At 49.8% G+C, this 19,955-nt stretch overlaps 1 protein-coding gene across 1 annotated transcript in view; it reads left to right on the forward strand.

Annotated features, from left to right (window-relative positions):
* Nucleotides 1-19,955, forward strand: part of LOC135913486 (uncharacterized) — a 175,327-nt gene that overhangs the window by 135,212 nt on the left and 20,160 nt on the right. The window contains exons 18-20 of the mRNA XM_065446053.1: nucleotides 443-680; nucleotides 1,337-1,681; nucleotides 8,273-8,520. Coding sequence (XP_065302125.1) covers nucleotides 443-680; nucleotides 1,337-1,681; nucleotides 8,273-8,520 — 831 coding nt within the window. The remainder of the gene's footprint in view (nucleotides 1-442; nucleotides 681-1,336; nucleotides 1,682-8,272; nucleotides 8,521-19,955) is intronic.

Below are 19,955 nucleotides of genomic sequence, written 5' to 3' on the forward strand. Positions count from 1 at the left end.
AAGCGCTTTTGCATGTTCCCTGAAGCTGTGGCCAAAGCTTCATTTCGTCCATCCAGTCGCCGTCTAAGAGATCTTCCGAAACAGGTTCGCTAAGCCGCAACGGCGTAATACAAACCCATAGTAAACACAAAGGCAACGGAGGCAGTTGAGGCAAGCAATGGACGTCTCACCACGTGGTCACACATGGCAGTGCCCACGAGATTGCAGCGAAAAGGGTCGATAGGTTAGAACAACGAAGGCGTTCGTATTTTCCTTACTCGTTTCCTGCTTTTCACTAAAGTCGTGACATTAAAACCCACGCCATGTGTGTGTATATATCGAAAGCTCATGGTTAATTCGTGGTGGCGAAGGAATTGTGCCTGGCAGCAGTGGCAGCCTTGTGAGCAGTGGTGGAGCTCTACGGAGTGGTCTCGTGTCACACTGAGCTAGTTTGTACGTGTAGGTACGCGATGAAAATCCGGGCACTGCTGAAATCATACCGCATCGAGAGCGAGAGCGAGGCCCTCTCCGGTGCCGTCTCCAAGTTCAGCAAGTACGTGAAGGAAAAGAATGAGCCGACGGATCTTGCCATGGTCCTCGAGAGCCAGGTCGAGCACGTGGTCCGCCGGACTCGCGAGGAATTCTTCTCCCAGCATCTCAGCGAGCTTCAGGAGAACTTGAAGGCTTCGGCCTGGTACCAGGTTTGTGGAATCAATCAATCAATGAATCAATCAATCAATCAATCAATGAACGAACGAACGAATCAATCACTCAATGTACATATAAACTGACAGAGAGCCGCTGATAAAAGATGCTTGGACTAACGTGCAGTTTGCAATAAATGAACAGCTATAGATCCGGACATATTAGCTGAGACGACCATGGCTTTTTAATATCTTGTCTATATGTTGCGTTTGTTTTTCAATCTGAAAGCAAACGGCTTTTCTTTTACCAGCGTTTATTCTTTTTCCGTGGCCGTAACTTTACTATTGATGATTCGAAACTACGTGTCGGTGTTTTCTAACTACCTGTACGACAACTTGCTCCTTTCTTAGTCTAAGAAAAGCCGCAAAGAACGTCTTTCAGCGAACGCAGTTGGCTGCTGTAGCAAGGAGCAGTTAGCCCATTCTGGTAATAGCAAGCCAGATGGAGTTTATTATGGCATATGAATGGCCAACGTTCAAACAGTTGCACTAGCGAGGGATAGCTAGCGTCTCCTGGCAATGACAGGGGTGATGAAGTTTAATAGGATGTGCGACCAATGTTCAAACATGACCTAAGATATCACTTTCTCCAAAAGTAGCAAGGAAGCTCGATGTCCCCAGACCGTCAAACTACAACAGGGGGTTTGATGCAGGTGACATACGAGCTGCAAGCGTCAGAGGGAGGCATTCAGAGCTTCCCGTGGGTAGTTCCGGATGTGCTCATGCGAATCCTGGGCAACTCGAGCCAGTCAACATGTGACAGTGCGGCCGCATCCCGCAACAGCTTCACCCAGCGTCTCGGCGCCCTTCTGCTCGGCCGAACGCCCGGCAATGACGATGCTCAAGGGGAGCAAGAGCAGCAAAATGGTGCCCGCATGCTGAACAACCTGCTGAAGCTCATGTACGACTGGATCGACTCAAACCGCGAGTTCCTGTTTGTCAAGGAGCTACAGGAGGTTGGCCTCTACAAGAGCATCATGCGGGACGCATGCGTGAAGGTGCGGGTGACTATGCAACTTAAACGGAAGCAGTATAGAGCGTTTCTTAGAATTATCGACAACGTAATGCATGCATCAGTGGTATGCATCAGATGCATGGCCCATCCCACCGCTTCCGTCTCAACAGCTCCTATATATACCTCGCCTGGCCCACGTCACGACGAGTCGGTCACGTGATCTTCGTGTACACGCGGGAGCCTTTCCTATGACCTGACATATTCCACGTGGGAAACGGTTCCGTGAGACGTACAGAACTGATTTAAGTCGGCGTAGCCGGAGTTTCGGCTGACATTGAGGTGGACGGGGCGCCCAGTGCGATGTCCGCGCGCATGTTTGAGCGTACATTCACCCTTGAAGATCAGTTGTGTATTTCTGAAAATTCGCTTCACGAATGCGACATTACTAAGAATTCTCACTGCAATGCTAAGATGTCATGTTTTAAATATGTTTTACGGGGCTGTGGTTTAGCTGCCATGAGTAGTTATGAAACAAGACGATTCCGAGAGTGTGGGTACCGTTCTCTTACGGAATAATTTGTGCTCTTGACTTTGACAAGAGCTCAAATTGTTATCTGTAGATACATTGCGCGACCACCTCGTTTGTTGGACGAGGTTTCCGCCCACGAATAAAATAGTTTTAGTTACCGTTAACAGCATACCACACAATGAGAATCACACTTGTCAAAAGGTTGAAGGACCGGCTGCGAACTGCGCGAGCGTCCGAAGCAGTGGTCGATGCTGGGATATAGATATGTTTGTGTTTTATGGCGCTTGGTCTAGGCACTTGATATGACCATGTGAGGTATTATTGCGGCGTTAACCAGTTTGCTTTTCTTTTCGAAAGAGTATGAAAACCCTTTTGTTTCGGTCTTTTTTGTACCGTTGTCTATGACGCACTCACCCATTTTAAGGAAATTGTTTCCCCACAAATAGCCCGATGAAACGCCTATCGAAGGCCAGCGCACGTGTCTGGAGCCATGACGCCACAAAGCAGGAGCTGATAAAAGCAGTAGGCGCTTTTGAAGCCATGGGCTCTATTCTGGACACGCATGGCGGCTGCACGGCCGCCATTATCCGCCATGTTTACTCTCTGATTGGCTGTCGAAAGATCACGTGTTTTGAAATTTGTGCCGGGAAGCGGAAGTATTGCAAAATGCAATTTTGCGTTTTCATCAAGATGACGAAACGTGACGTGGAGCTGCAAATGTTATGGACTAATACATTTTTTTGGTCCTTGGCAGATATATTGTGATGTTAGCGCTTCAAAAAGAATGTGAGCGGTAGCGTGCAGAAGCCAGTGCAATGCATCTGCAATTGCGCGAATATGTGGTGGCGATTCAAGATATGCGCCATGCCAGCTTGCTGATTGGCTGAAGGAATATCTCATGAGGAGCGTCACAGGAAGGGCTGTTTCGTAAACGTCATTTTGACGATGCGTGACGTTGCGCAGGGCCGCCATTGCTGAGATTTTCCGCCATAATTTTTGCTGCGACGAGCCGCGCGAATTATGCTAATGGGCAGCCATATGCAATGGCAGCCGAGAGGAATGCGTATCGCCACATTTTCCCCGTCGTTTGGCGCCACGAAAATCTTTTGTTCATAACGCGTGCTCATAGTATTTGCATCGCTCTCGGGTGGTGTTGGCATTTGTGTTTTGGGCCATCGTTTTTTAAAAGAACGCGTAAATACGAAATAATATTGGTTGAATATAGCAAACTTTCAGCAATGTTGTCCACTTTTCACTGCTGCATTTGTATTGTAATCGAGATTAATGCCTTTTCGCACAATCAAAAGTTATGACAACGGCCTTTTTCTAACTTACAAAAAGAAATGTACGCAAGGCGGCGCCTTGAAGTTTCCTCCCGCGGTGCGAGTAACCAGCGAAATGAACAAGAGATGGCAGCGCCGGCGCTTGCGTCGCTCTAGTGGATATCTCTGGCGCGCGCAACGCTATCGGTGATATTCGGCCGTTTCTAAGCCAGCCGAGTCGGGCTGAGTCACTTGCGTTTCACGAAATAGCGATAACGTGGCCTAGAACGTGCGCGCATCACCACTGGTAGTTCGCGTATGTTGTCTCAAGAAAGAAAACAAGCGCGTTGGCACGAACATGCGATGACTCATTCCATTTTCCAGGGACACGCATCCGAGCTACTGAAGCAGACGACGGCTTGTACGCAGCAGACGACGGAAGCGAGAAGCGTTTTCGACAGAATAATCATACCCTTTGAGATAGCTGCTTTATTTTTACTGCGGAGGAAAACTGTTTTGCTTTACCGATAACGCTACATTCAGTGCCTTCATTTCAGTTTCTTAGGCGAAACGTCAAGTTGGCGTCACGTTACGTAAGCAAAACCGGGCCACCAGCGCCATTTTGTTTGCGTCGCGCCTACGTCACGCTCCGAAGAAAATGGCGGAATGTCCAGAATAGCGCCCCATGCTAGGCGCAGACCTTATTTTTACTAGGTGATCGTCTTGTCTTGACGTCAAACTAACGTGTTGGAGATTGCTCCTTGCGTGATTACGTAGCCTGCGTGGCTACTTTCGATCGCGCTGACTGTATGGGCAACCAGCGCCGAGACCTTGTGTGGCGATACCAGCCCCGTAACACAGCCTACTGTGCGGAGAAAACACTTTTCAATAGCACAATGCTGCGGGCGTGCACTCCTTGCAAGGCGCATTGTTATGAACATTGCTTGGCTAGACGCATCAGGTTCAAGCAAACGTTGATACAGGCACGCGTCTGTTCGCGTTCAAACTTTCGTGACATTTTTGTGCCGTTTCTACCGGACGGTGTCAGCGTAGTTCAGTCACACACTCAAACTTCCACAGCGCCTTCTGGCCAGCGCTAGTTCCCCATAGTTCACTGAAAAGACACGTGTATTGAAGAAATGCAAAACAGCATGCTAATTGACTATTTTTCATTCGAAATGTATTCCAAATAGCCTTGAACGGATGTTCCACAAGTGTTCGTAGTATACAAGGAAATCAGAAATTTGGTAGTTCTTTCCTCTCTTTCTTTCGAATATTGAGCTAAAGAATGACCCACTCTCTTGAGCGATGTGCTCAGCGATTGAAACGTGATAATCGCACCGCATAATGACTGGTGCTTCTTGCGCCACCACTGTGCACTGGGTGATCTATGGGGTACTAAGTACAGTCACAATGCGTAACGAAGGCTCGCCCTTTCATCTTATAACCACAGTGCATCAGCTTGGTGTTCCCAGCACCCACTGGTGGCGCAAAAAGTGTCGGCAGCCATGCGCTCCGAATACCGCGTTTCCGTACATGCATTTGGCACATTGCAATGCTTGGAGGACCGAAGGTTAGTGCTCTATGTAAGGAGGCAGGTTGCTGCTGAAGAACATATTTGTGCAGTAGCTCGCATGGTAGCGTATAATGAGTGAGAAAAGCCGCTCAGGTTGTACTTATTTTGATATTGTTTTACGCAGTTCGCGCAAGTGCTTTTGAAATCCGGTATGTGTTCTGTAGTCCTCTCAGGGTGGCGAGCCGGTATTACGTCACTTACTCCTAGACATGCTAGGTTCTATGCTTAGTATCCTTAATATTCCTTAATATCGTGTTTGTAAAACTGAGCGCAATATAACCATGAACATTCACCAACTAGCCCCCTTCATTGTTTTAATAAATTGCTTCCATGCTGAATACCGTCGTAACAAGTGCGACACATAGATCAGGTCTCTTCAAACCACATACACAGGGAAAAAAAAGTACTTACGCGGGTAGTTCGCAAGAGCAGATACCAATCAATCGTGATGTCGGGTACTTACGAACGAAAAGCTTTGTGAATTCAGTACTTGCGTGTAACTACGACATTTCTTTCCATACCACGTTTGCAGATTGCAGAAGTATCCTAAACATATTGCTTGTCTGCACACTGTTGCTGTTACTCGATTCTACACCCGATGTTATAAGACCTCAAATGTTCATTTACTGCAGCATGCAAACGTTGGCGCACACGCTAGTTCGCTTCTGATAGCCACGCACGAGGTGAATAACTTCTATTTCCTGAATATCACAATGGTAGCTGCTATAGCAGCAGCTTTTTGTGCTCTCTGCAAGTTCGTTACGTGTCAGTTACGTGTCATTACGTGTCACAAGATTATTTTTATTATCTATGTAACCCTGAAAAATAGGAATCGAACGCACGTCAAGCATTTCGTGAGGCAAGCGACGCACAATGCTTCGGCCTTGCAGTATACAGTGTCTATTAGTGGCGAGAATTAGGAGTGGCGCCCTCTCGCGTGTGACGTCACGGCCAGGACGCCGCTCGCTCCGTCTCGCTCGGCGGCCGCGCGCGCTCGTTTCCTTCGTGTATGCTTGGGGTATGGGTGGCTCGAGCCGCACTTATTGAAGGGTATGTCGGCTTCTTTCTGCTGCCATGCCTGAACACAGTTCCTTCTCCTGAAGCACGTGAGTCAATAAAATTTCGGGCTTGGATATCGCAAGCTATGTAGCGTTGAACGGGGCTACTGGTTTTACAATGCATAAATGCGCCTTCTCTGTCCATAAATTATGCGTAAAAAAATGTCTGGAAATTCAATACGCGAACTTGTGTACGATGCTTGGCTAAACACTTAACATTCCGTTAGTATTTAGCTATGAGAGACATTGCATTTTACATGAAAGAAACTTCTTGGTAATTGGCGTCAAGATGTTATCCGTGTTAGAAAGACATTGCCCAGCGAAGCTGTCATCATGATTCTTATTACTCTGGTGAGTTGTTCTAGCCAAATATGGCCATTTATTAATGCGTAAAAGAAAGAGTTAGGCGCCCATTGTTTATGAAAAAGTTTGCTGCTACTTTCACCCCTCCCTGAAACAGGCCTCCAAAAAACGAAACGCTCATGGCTGCTAACACGACGGCATGTCACGTAGAGTATTTACATGGTTAATTCACAAATACCATAGTAGCAATCACCTGAGAGAAGTTTCGTTGTTAAGATCGAGAGCCAATCAATTGCAAGCGATGAAATGTTTCATAGTGGCGCTCAGTAGCCTTTATCGACAATATGGCACACCCATCACCCAACTGTAGCACGAAACGGTAGCAAGCGACTGTCAGTATGGCGAGGCACGCTTTGTTCGTGAAACCGATCAGTTCACTACAATTTCGAATTGAAACCATAAAGCATATTTTACAGCTCTAATTGGAATGGCTAAAATATTCTCGAGCTACTACAGCGCAGCTTAGATTGCCTAGAAAAGGAAACTTCAAGGACTTTCTGTCTCACCATGTCTCGATCCAGCGTTGTTTAATTATGCAAACGGAGAACTATTCGCTTGGTCGGTACATAAAAGAGGACCTCGCCCAACTGCAGGCAAAATAAAGTTTGCTCCAATCCAATCGCAAACATTCATAAAGAAAACACCACAAGACTTACATATACACTTTATTTTTGATCCTTCACAGGGGAATTCTATCTTCAATATGTCCCATACTACTAATGATTGACGCCTCGAGTTCTTTCTGGCTGCAGCCATACGGCCCAACAGGCAAATTTCTCTAAAACATTTGGGCCGAGCAGCCTGTGTCAGTTCGCCAAACAAATTCGTCATGTATATTCCTCAAGGAACAAGCACCAGTAAATTTCTTAAGTGAGTTGAACGTGTAGCACAGAAAAGGGAATATATATTGGTACATTCCATTTTGTATTCTGTAAATAGACGTAAGCCTTCATTAGCTTTACTTCAAATTACCGCCGCTTAATATAAACACGCGAAGAAGTGCCTAATTTTAAGAAGCAGTCAAAGAAGCAAGTTGTGCTTGCAGAACCTAACTGCAGTATTAGTTAAGTCCTCGTGTTACTGACGAGCGTTTCTCTGAAGAAAGGCAAACATTCGATATTGCACCATGAACTACTCGACGTGAATAAACCAGTTTTAGCGGATTGTAGCTGTTGTAGAAGTCATATATAGACAGCGTCTGTGACATACTAGTTGCACCGCGGCAGGTATGGTATCATAACTGGATTCTTATTTTCTATATGTTTGCGGTTGTCGATTGAAAAACCCGCAATGAGCCGGTCTGTGCTCCTTCGGCTGGCACTGTAGCGTTGCCTTCGAGAGCTGCATTGTCGTCTAAGAAATAAGCTCTTTGAATAAACTTTCGCGAATGCAGACGTCGTCAAAATCTATTTGAGACGACCGCCATAAGTACACAAGCAGAGAGAACGAGAGCGAGCAAACGAAAACACCGCAGAATGCGCCCGGACACCGCCCGAACTGTAGCAGACGACAGGCGCGAGTCCTTGCCCTGACGTCACGCGAGCGGCGCTCGCAGCGCCCCTGTAGTTCGTTCTCGGGGCTAATAGCCATGCTATCTTTGCTTGAGCCACGCGCAGCTGTTTCTACGCGCTTCTACGCGCAGCGAGAACTGCAGCGTGTGGCGATTAGTGGCGAGAGGCCGTAGCGACACCTCCTAGGGAAAGTTAGCTTGTACGCATACATTACCTTAAGAGTATTGCGTTCGGGCCTGCGCTACTTTGAGCAGCACTTAAATATTTAAATTGAATTGCCCTGTGGTATGGTACTATACACCTCACTTTGCACCTACGTCTCCCGAACGGTGCAGGTGTCCCGTTCTCTTTGCCGAGACATGCAGCCGCACAAGTTGGTGATCCTGTGCCTGCGTTTTGCCTGCGCATGGTGCCTCAAGATCTTCCAGGGGGGCAGCGATGGCGAGGTCATTTCGAGGGAGTGCCGGCGCCGCTACCGACTCGGCCACCTGGCTCTCATCACACTTAATCGCCTCTCTATGTCTGGAAACCTCGCCTACCTGCGTCAGGCCCCCGAAGGCTCCGTGTCCACCGAGTTGGTCAGGTGTGCACGCGTGCGGCGCGCCGCCGCCGGCAAAACACAGCTGCTGCCACTAGTGTCCCTGTATATGCGTATACAGTGGTATGTACAGGAACGCTAGCGGCAGCTAAAACCCCTCAATTTTTCAAAAGTAGCGCCATTCTTAGATCTTTCCGCCTCCCCGCTCACCTTGGCGCTTCCTCCTCCGCGCCTCCTGTCTCCCCAGCCTTCTCCGCTCCCCCATTGGCCAATCTGTGTCAGATGGAAGCAGGCGCCGCGCTTTTGTATATTTTTTCTTTCCAACGCGCTCCGACGTCCATTGTTGGGCCTGCGCGACGAAAGTACGGCAGGCGGACTAACGGAATACGTTAGCGTAATAGAATGTGTTAGGGCCGAGAACTTAATTGCGATGCCGTGCCGCTGCGCCTTCGGTTGCCGCAACAGACACAGCGAAGGCCAAAAGCTTTTTACTTTGCCATCCGGCGGGCGCAACGCAAAACGAAAAATGTGGATTCACAGGATCGGGCGGGTTGACTTCGAGGAAGTGGCAAAGAACGCACGGCTTCGTGAAGTAAGTGCCACGGCTCCACACAGCCTCTTCTTTTGAGCCTAGTTGACACCTTGCGCTTCGAAAAAGTGTATGTGTTCATGCTCTGCGTGGTTTTTAGTGCGTTGAAGTTGACTTTTTTTTTTCAAACGTGCTCTCTTTGTTTCACGTAGTTCCGTCTTGCGGTGAAAGTGCACGCATCTGCAGCTGGCCTGTGACATAGAAGCGACTTTATCATGGGTGTGTTTTGAGCTCCACCAGAAGTTAGTACATTCTCGACGCTTTTGCAAGGCTCACTATGACTTGTGGATGCAGTCTTTTTCCTTCGAATGTACGCCCGCATGTATGGATTTGGTTTGTGGTGATTAACGTTTTTAACGTCCCGAAGCGACTAAAGCTGTGATGGAGGTTGTAGTGCATGGCTCCGGATAACATTATCTAGGTTGCCAGGGGATGTTTAACGGGCACTTGGATCGTAGAATCGTAGGTGGGCCGGTAAATTCCTCGTTGGCGTTTCATAATTCTCGCGCGTGCGCGCTAGCGCTGCTTTAGAAGTTGGCACCTCAGCGCGATTGTATTTCTTCAATATATTTTATTTACTAGTTGTAACAACGTGTCATTTTTTCGTACTATTGACGGCGCCTCCAGGGCACCAAAGTTGCAACGAGAGCACCAAAGCTAGAACCAGGGCTGGATGGGGCTCGCCGAAGCCTTTGCATGCCAAGGGAGTATAAGATAGACTGTCCGCTATAGCGGACAGCCGATTTTGTATGCGAACACTCCCTGCGCTGCCTGCTTTATTGTAATGTCGCGTGCTCCTCAGAAGCCTCCGTTAGCCGTTACATGTGCCCTCCTGGAGCAGTACTTGTAAAAAAAAAAACAATATATAGTCACGATTACCAAAGCACCCCGCAATGAACAAAGCGGCCCTGTTGCCAGGCATCGCTGACCGCAGACAGTCGGAATCTCTCACGCGCCGACCGAACAAAAGTGTCCTGCAGGTACGTAAATGAACCTACGAAACCACGTACACATACTTTCACGTTGTCAAAACCTGAAACTTCGGTAATTACGCGCGTGTTTGAGCACACCGCGCCCTTGCGTCGTGTTTCAGCAACACGAACTCTCAACGTGCGCGCACTTTACGCCTTAAATACGGCTTGAATAATAGTCATTTCCTCTATTTTTTTCCACAATTCCAACACGACATCTTTAAGGCCAGTTACGGACTGACGAAGCAACATCTGTATTGAAAAAACTGCTCCACAGGGATCGAACTAGCTTTTCCGCGGATTTCTTCCCGTATAGCGTGTTAGCCGTCGTCTGCTACGGCAGGCCCACCACCGGCGGCGCCACCATCGAAGCCGCGCCGAGCGGAGGAGGAGGGAAGGGAATGGCGCTACATTGGGAGATTAAGGGGCTTTAGCGGCAGCAGAGCGGTCACACAACCTAGTGGCGAGCCGCTGCAGCAGCCATGTGACAGCAACGTCACTAGTTACTTGACTATTGGCCTCGAGCTCCACCACTGGAAAAGCTGTCGCCACCGTCGGCGTGACGTGCTAGGAGGGATCACGTGGGCATAGCGGCCGCGTCGGCTGCTTCGGGCGCGCCGAAGCGAGCTGAAAACGAGTTTAAATTCCCTCGTACGCTGCGGTCCTCATTTAGTGGCGAAATTTTCCCGCTTCTAGTGTCTCCTTCACGACGCTTCAAAGCACTACAATAGGTAGTGGCTGCCTTTGAAGGCGCGCAACATGGTAGGCTACTGCTCGGTGCCGCAGGGCCGGACGCACGTAACGGAGGCCGGCGTCAGCCTTATTCACACGTAGCCGCAGGACAAGAAGCTGCGTGAAGCTTAACTCGCGAAACATAAAATCGGCAAACAGTCGTCGGCTACAACTCGGGTATGCAGCAAGCACAGACGCGAGGAAGATTTCTGCTACGGCGCCCGGTCTGCGATGTTCTGAAAACGCGCACTGAGACGCTCGCCCCGAGTCCGCTGCCCGACTAATGTCATGACGGTTTGGTCTATAAACTTGTCGATGCTATAGATACTGGCAAGTTCAGTGGAGTGGAAAGGCAGCGGTTAGAAGTACATTTAAAAAAAGCATGGCATATGGTCATGTTTGTGTTATGAATTAATGCACTGGATTACAAAAAAGGAGCAGCGGGAAATTGCACGCTGAGAACACCGATAAACATACAGTGCTACGCAACTCGAGGAATAATATTGAAAGGTCAAAGAATTTAGAATAAAGAAAGATTGAATCGTCGCGACGGCACATTACAGTCCCCGCAGGCGTCGAAGTCTCTACAATGAAATTATTTTTTGAACAGCTCTGATAGTGCCCACGCCACAATGGTTGCTTGTATACTGTCAACTGCTCATATTCTACGGCCTGAAGCTCATGGCACGGTGCGGAAACGCGCGCGCGGAGAAAGCGAAACAGTGCGCGGACAAGCATGCAGACGCGCAGTCGGTCGCTGCGAATCTGCGCGATCGCTGCATTGAGGCTTCGTTCTATTACGCTCCATTTAGTTATACAAACACTATGAGAACGTATTTCACATAGTTTGCTCTCGGCGTTTACCTACCTTTTACGCAAGAAGCCGGTTCGGGAGACTCCATCGCGGCAACCGCGCGCAGTGGCGTTCACTGTACGTATTCGGTAAAGAGATAGCGTCTGTAAACGATTGTGTGCTTTCACTTTGCCCAAGATTATTATTTAGACACTAAGAAACTTCTCTCGTTTCGAAAGTACTTACAAAAATGTCCGGGAGAGCTCGCGCGTGGTGTTTTCAGTGACCGCTGACAGCAAAACCTATGAGGAACGTGTCACGTGATCCCTCATACTACGCCAGCGAGGCGCTTCCGATAGATGGCGACTCCGTAACTCCTCGCCGCCAATAGACTTGGTTCAGTTTAGAGTGTATTAGACACAATGGTCGAGTGGGCCGAACGGCGCTTTCCCGCTATGGCTCCGCGTGTGGAAAAATTTTGCGAGGGCGCTGCGAGCGAACTGGAATGGAGCGGAGATGTGCTCCGCGCCCCATTCTACGTAATTTCGCTGCGGGTGCTGAGATCGATTACGCACGTACGCTCTTATAATACTGCTTTATTTCCACTGCAAATTTATATTGACCTCTTTTTGCTACGTATGCATATGTGTGGGTGTAGGCAGTGTAGGCATGGGTGACATGACATCTTCAATTTTGCTGTCGTTGTCGAGTGCATCGTCTGCTAGCGAGCGCGCCTTCGTTGCGCGGGCGCTAGCAGACGCCCAGTTTCTGTCGCAGAAGGTATGTGCAGTAAAATGTTTTATGGTTTTACTTCCTTTGGTGCGCCCGCATCTCTTGACGGCTCGTACCAATTGTAGTTTTAGCCAGGGGCCCTATAACGTAAAGCTTTTCCAATATGTTTTTATTTCAATTTCCTTACGACAAATTTGTGTAACCGCAGACGGAAGCATCGGGCGGTAATCCAAAGGGCTGTCTAAACCATAGTGTTTCATATTAGTATAACCAGAGGGAAATCTGTCGCTGCCATCGTTAAACCATCAGGGGAATGATGGGAAGTACAGGCTACAGATTGGCATTCTGTTGACTGGCAAACTAGTCTACAAGTATTTTTTGGCAGTTTTGGTTTCGCTCCAAGCGCAATTGCTATAACCTGCAGTGGGACAGTGCAACAAAAAGCTCTCTGCCTTTGTTCTTTTGCTCGAAGTGGCGATAGCGGGCTGGGACTGGGACGATATTTGTGTCGCGGTGTGGTGTCGAAGCCCTGACCAGAAAGCGACGGCATCGTAAACGTTGAAAGAACGTGTTTTGACCGTTTAGACCCTGGTTTGTTTAGTGTGTTATGTTGGCGCTGTAGCGTTACGTGCTTTATGAAACTTCAGAATAGGAAAAAGAAAGCACTACTGACAAGACAAAGACAGTTGTACTTCTAGTGGGTTGACAATCATATTTTATTCTTCGTTTATTTGATTGTTCTCTTTCTTTACTTTGATAGCTACAGAAGGGTTCTGAGAACTGTGCGATGACTAATGCGGCATGGTCAAAGGAATCACGCTTGACACGATTGTTATTTTCATATATTCGCTATCGATAAATACATCTGTCTCTTCTTCCTTTTTACAATATTGCTACGGGGTAGCCAAGCAGGAAGAAGACGACGACGATTGGAAGCTAGGGCGGGCTGTTGCCTCTTGGTCAACTGCGGCGTATAGCCTTGTAAATATACTTGTAAATAGCTTTTCGTCGGTGTCTTCCTACGTAACATATTTGGTGGAGGTGGACGTTCCCCGTACCTCGTCACGGAGCTTCGCAGTGGACGGTACGTCGAGCCTACCTTCATGGCTCCCGGCGACGCCAACCCGACACCACCGGCTCCGACATCTGCTGCCACTTCGACGACCTACATCACCCTCTCCGCTCCCCGTGATCCTGGCGTATACTCGGCAAAAGATGGGGAAGACGTCGAGGACTGGATCAGCCTTTACGAACACGTCAGCCGCAATAACCGGTGGGACCCAACTATCATGCTCGCCAACGTCGTCTGTTACCTCGGTGGCACACCTCGAGTTTGGTATCGGACGCACGAAGATGAGCTGACCAGTTGGGATTCGCTTAAGCAAAAGCTTCGAGACTTGTTCGGCAACCCCTACGGTCTCCAACTTGCCGCGCAGAAGGCGCTTTCCGGTCGTGTGCAGACGTCAACGGAGCCCTACGTCACGTACATTCAGGACGTCTTGGCTCTATGCCGCAAAGTTGACGCACACATGACTGAGTCCGACAAGGTCTCCCACATCCTCAAAGGCATTGCCGATGACGCCTTCAACTTGCTCGTATTTAACAACGTCGCGACGGTGGATGCAGTTATAAAAGAGTGCCGCCGCCTGGAATTTGCTAAAAGCCGACGTATCGACCAACAGTTTGCCCGTCTGCCCAACACCCCAGCGACATCTTCCTGTGCCGACGCTCCTCGTCCCAACAACACTGGCGATGTTACCAGGATTGTCCGGCGTGAGCTCGAGGCCGCCTATCCGGCTGCGTTCGACTCCAGCCCCTCCAATGCACCTGCAGTCACTGTTTCCCTGATCCAGGCAGTTGTCCGCCAGGAGTTCGCCAACATGGGTATTCACACCATCTGCTCGGCCCATCGCCCTGATCCCCACCCGGCATCTTCGATTCCACCCCGTCCCGCACCTTCTTACCCACCACGTTTCCGCAACCCCTCTGAATGGCGCACTGCAGACGACAAGCCGATTTGTTTTCACTGCCATCGAATTGGACACATTTCTCGGCACTGCCGCAGTCGCTGGAGTTCCCTGAACCAGTCTACATATACTGCCTACTCTCGCCCCCCAGTTGGCCTTTCTCGTCGCTATGCTACCCGCTCAGATAATGCCACCACCGATTCTCCTGCGCCGACCCGCCCCTATTCTCGTTCACCTTCGCCCCAACGACGACAATCTCGCTCTCCCCAGCCCCGTCGTTCCTATTCGCCGACTCCCTTCGGACGCCGCTCCCAGCCGGAAAACTAGACGATGCAGCGCCTCGAGGTGACGCTGCATTGCTCCCTACGCCGCCAAATCCTCTCCTGCCGTTGCCCACTCATCTGAACCTTCTTTCCGTGCAAGTCGACGGTGTTCCTGTATCAGCTCTCATAGACACTGGGGCGCATTTGTCGGTAATGAGCGCGGATCTTCGTACCCGGCTGAGGAAATTAATCACGCCCGCCACGACGCCTGTTGTCCGTGTCGCCGATGGCGGAACAGCCCCCGTAATTGGTATGTGTGCCGCCCGCGTCTCCTTCGCCAATCGCTCCACTACCGTGCTATTCACAGTCATCGCTCACTGTCCCCACGACATCATCCTCGGCCTCGACTTCCTCTCCGCACATTCTGCCCTCATCGATTGCTCCGCCAGTACTCTCCGCCTCGACCTGCCTGTTCTGGATCCCGCTGAACAACACCTTCCTCGCCTCAGTTCCGTCGACTTCGTTCGTTTGCCACCTTCGGCACTGACTTACGTTGACTTCGTGTCATCCCCACCAGTGCCCGACGGTCACTACATCGCGGCTCCTATGCAAGACGTCCTCCTTACACACGGGATCACACTACCTCATACTATTTTATCTATTACGGCGAATTGCGTCTGCCTGCCAGTGGTCAATTTTGCCTTGACGACACAAGTGCTGCCACGCGGGATGTCTCTGGCCCAACTTTGCTCATTCGAGGATCACTCTGTAGCATCGATTTCAGTAGACGACAATTCAACCGATCCTCCTCTACCATCGCAGTCGGCAACTTGTGCCATCGCCAACACACAGAAAATGATTGCACCCGACATGCCGTCCGAGCACGCTCGTGCGCTCTACCGCGTTCTGATGTCCTACCAAGATATTTTTGACTTTAACGATCGTCCTTTGGCCAAAACAACAGCTGTTAAACATCGCATTAAAGGGAAGCTGAAAGGTTTTCCAGAAAAAATGAGTGAACATCTGTACATAATGGTTTTCAACCCTCCGAATTCGAATATCATATCGAAATTGAGCGAAAGAAAGCGCAAATGTATTTTATTTCGACGAAAATTGCAGCAGCGGACACGCCCAGCTCGCGCGTCTTGTTTCCGCCTGTGATTGGTCGGTGCGCCTCGTGACGTCAACTCTGCCGCTGCCGACCTCTGCCGCTACACATGAAGCGCGGTGCCAGGTAGTTTGGTGCTGTTTTTCTGAGACAGTAATGGAAAATTCAGAGAGACTGCGTTTTTCTGAGGAGTTCGGCGTTACTCCTTACATGTACGAGCCGATTGCGAAGAGCCGGCCTCTCGAAGAAGCAAACGATGCTGGTGCGAGCAGTGCTTTCGACACGAACGAAAGCAAAGTCTTGGGATCTCCTCGTGTTGGAAATGCTCTTTGCTGAGTATGTTTTTTGCAAAGCGATCTAGTGGTCTCGCCGATCTTTCGCCGATATACTGAGCTCGTTTCCGGTCAAACAACTGTAGTGTTGTGTTCCTGCATGCCTCCTCGTGGAACGTAAGCGGGGATGCGATCGTGGGCATTTGTGCGCCGCCAAAGCTGTCGGCAATCTACAAAGATGGTTTAAACGCGTGAAAATCTTCCCGGTTCATGCAGTACGTGTAGTGACCTTCATCTGTTGACTACCACTCACGTTGACTACCACTCACGTTGATTACCACTCACGTTGATTACCACTCACGTTGACTACCACGCACGTTGACTACCACTCTACATACACGCAGACGCACCAACAAAGGAATGCATGGTCGATCAAAGCAGATTACGATGGCACGCACGCAGAAACAAGCGCGGTAAGGCACGGTCGCAGACGCTGCGAAGGAACGAAGCAGAGTTGACGTCACAACACCGCGGTTTCCGGTCTCCGCTCCGCTCGCTCACTCAAAGGGGGGCGGAGCTACAGCGCAATTTCAACCGACGATTACGTCGCTCCTAATTGAAATAAAAACCCCAAATTTTACCTACATGGTTTATAAGGCTCCCGCATCCGTATATGAGCGTCTTATTGAATTCGACAGACTCTTCAGCTTCCCTTTAATACCGGAGATGCCCCTCCTATTCATCGCCGCCCGTATCGAGTATCACCGGCTGAGCGTCAAGTGATTCACACCGAAGTTCGCAAAATGCTTGCCAAGAACATTATTGAACCGTCATGTAGTCCATGGGCGTCACCGGTTGTGCTGGTAAAAAAGAAGGATGGCTCATGGCGCTTTTGCGTGGATTATCGGCACCTTAACAGGGTTACCAAAAAGGACGTGTATCCCCTACCTCGGATTGATGACGCCCTTGACTGCCTCCACGGTGCTCGCTATTTCTCCTCTATTGACCTTCGCTCCGGCTATTGGCAGATTGCCGTGGACGATCTCGACCGCGAGAAGACTGCCTTTGTGACACCCGACGGTCTTTATCAATTCAAGGTGATGCCGTTCGGCCTATGTAATGCTCCTGCCACTTTTGAACGCATGATGGACTCCCTTCTTCACGGTTTCAAATGGTCCACATGCCTGTGCTACTTGGACGACGTTATAGTATTCTCCCCTACATTCGCTACGCACCTCGAGCGCCTCTCAGCAGTCCTGGACGTTTTTCGGCGAGCCGGTCTGCAACTCAACGCATCGAAGTGCCAATTCGGCCGTCGCCAGATTACTGTCCTTGGACATCTCGTTGACGCGAACGGAGTGCAACCGGACCCAGGCGAGATCCATGCTGTTACGCACTTCCCTGTTCCGACGTGTGTCAAGGCTGTGCGCAGCTTCATCGGCCTTTGCTCGTACTTCCGCCGTTTCGTCAAAAATTTCGCGGCCATAGCACGACCACTAACCGAGCTTTTGAAAAAAGACGCCCCTTTCCAGTGGGGCGATAACGAGGCCTCTGCATTCTCGCTACTCATCGATCTTCTCACAATGCCTCCCGTTCTGGCCCATTTCGATCCTTCTGCGCCTACCGAAGTCCGTACTGATGCCAGCGGTCACGGTATTGGCGCAGTACTGGCACAACGCCAGCGTGGCCACGACCGTGTTATCGCTTACGCCAGCAGGCTCCTCTCACCCGCGGAGCGCAACTATTCCATCACTGAGCGTGAGTGTCTGGCCCTAGTTTGGGCGGTTGCGAAGTTCCGCCCATACTTATATGGCCGACCCTTTTCCGTCATCACAGACCATCACGCGCTTTGTTGGTTATGCTCATTGAAAGACCCTTCAGGAAGACTTGGTCGCTGGGCCTTACGCCTCCAAGAATATTCGTTCTCTGTCACCTACAAATCTGGCCGACTACACAAGGACGCTGACTGCCTGTCTCGCTACCCGGTAGACGAGCCTGTCGACGCCGACAGTAGTACCGCCGACGGCATTTTCTCTGTGTCTGCCTTCGCTAACATCGCCGATGAGCAGTACCGAGACCCATCGCTGCGAGTACTCATCGAGCGTCTGCGCTCTACACCTACCGACGCATCCGTTCGCCGATATGTCCTCCAGGGCGGCATTCTGTACCGAAGGAGCTTCCTCCCTGATGGCCCTGATCTTCTTCTTGTCGTGCCACAACATCTCCGACAGACTGTGCTCTTTCAGATGCATGACGCACCCACTGCAGGACATCTTGGCGTAACCCGCACGTACGACCGCGTCCGCCGCCGCTTCTATTGGCCTGGTCTTGCTCGCTCCGTCCGACGCTATGTTGCTGCCTGTGATCCCTGCCAGCGTCGGAAAACGCCTCAGGTGCTACCTTCCGGTCATCTCCAGCCGATCCCCATCCCTGTGGAACCGTTTTTTCGTGTTGGATTAGACCTCCTCGGTCCCTTTCCCACGTCATCCTCTGAGAACAAATGGGTAGCCGTCGCAACTGATTACGCCACCCGATACGCTATCACGCGGGCTCTTCCTACCAGTTGCGCCACTGACGTCGCGGACTTTCTCTTGCGTGACATTATCTTAGTGCATGGCGCCCCGCGACAGCTGCTTACTGACCGTGGTCGTAACTTCCTCTCGAAAGTTATCGCCGACATTGTGCATTCCTGCTCTATTCAACACAAGCTGACTACCTCATACCATCCTCAAACCAATGGCCTGACAGAGCGCTTAAACCGTACTCTTACCGACATGCTGTCCAAGTACGTTTCGAAGGACCACCACGACTGGGACGTTGCCCTTCCTTACGTCACCTTTGCTTACAATTCTTCCCGGCACGACACCACCGGATTTTCTCCATTTTATCTACTCTACGGTCGCGAACCGACCTTGCCCCTTGACACGGTACTTCCTCCTGCTGCGACCTCAACAACCGAGTATGCGCGCGACGCCATCGCCCTCGCCGATCATGCACGCCAGCTTGCCCGTGCTCGACTGACGGACTCGCAAACCACGCAGCAGCGTCAGTACAACGCCCGCCACCGTGACGTACAGTTTTCGCCTGGTGCACTCGTGCTCCTGTGGTCGCCCTGTCGTCACGTTGGACTTTCCGAAAAGCTCCTTTCGCGATAGACAGGGCCCTACCGCGTGCTGCGCCAGGTGACGCCTGTGACTTATGAAATTGCTCCTGTGAGCTCAACCTCGTCATCTACTCTGGCGTCTAGTGATGTCGTGCACGTCAGTCGGCTCAAGAGCTACTACACTGCTTCAGAGTCCAGCCTTTAGTCGCTCCGGGACGGCGCTTTTGCCGCCGGGGGTAGTGCTACGGGGTAGTATTCCCAATGAAGAGCCAAGCAGGAAGAAGAAGAAGACGACGATTGGAAGCTAGCGCGGGCTGTTGCCTCTTGGTCAACTGCGGCGTATAGCCTTGTAAATATACCTGTAAATAGCTTTTCGTCGGTGTCTTCCTACGTAACAATATTAAGAAAAAATTCTTTAATGGCATGTACAACTATGCAGCAAGAGTATTTACTGTGTTCCCAAAAGTACTGTTGTCGTGCTAATGAAATATATATATATATATATATATATATATATATATATATATATATATATATGGGTCATTCCATCTCAAGTGTACTCGGTGTTTTATCGACCATCTGCGATTCTGCTGAAAAAAATCATACTGTTTTACCTCAAAGTGCGAAGTAATTATTCAAGCGATTTTTCTTGAAAAAAAATTTTCTAATGCCCTGAGGACGCTTTGAAGATTGCGCACACAAGTGAAACTGTGCCAGGTAGAAAAATTTCTACAAAGTTATTGCTTTGACCTGTTACTGCGAATATTTTTTGAAATAGTCGCCAGACGGTGCTCTTTCGTGTCTATTGTCGTTTATTACTTTTTGTTTTAATTTACATAATTTTTAGCCGTAAGGAAAAGTCGACAATTGCCCCTTTTTAAATATTTTTTATAAAAGAAAGTAACGTTTCCACGAGGAATATATTGACAATAGGGGCTTGGTATGTGTGT

The sequence above is a fragment of the Dermacentor albipictus genome, unplaced genomic scaffold (genome assembly GCF_038994185.2).
Source record: "Dermacentor albipictus isolate Rhodes 1998 colony unplaced genomic scaffold, USDA_Dalb.pri_finalv2 scaffold_14, whole genome shotgun sequence".
NCBI lineage: Eukaryota > Metazoa > Arthropoda > Arachnida > Ixodida > Ixodidae > Dermacentor > Dermacentor albipictus.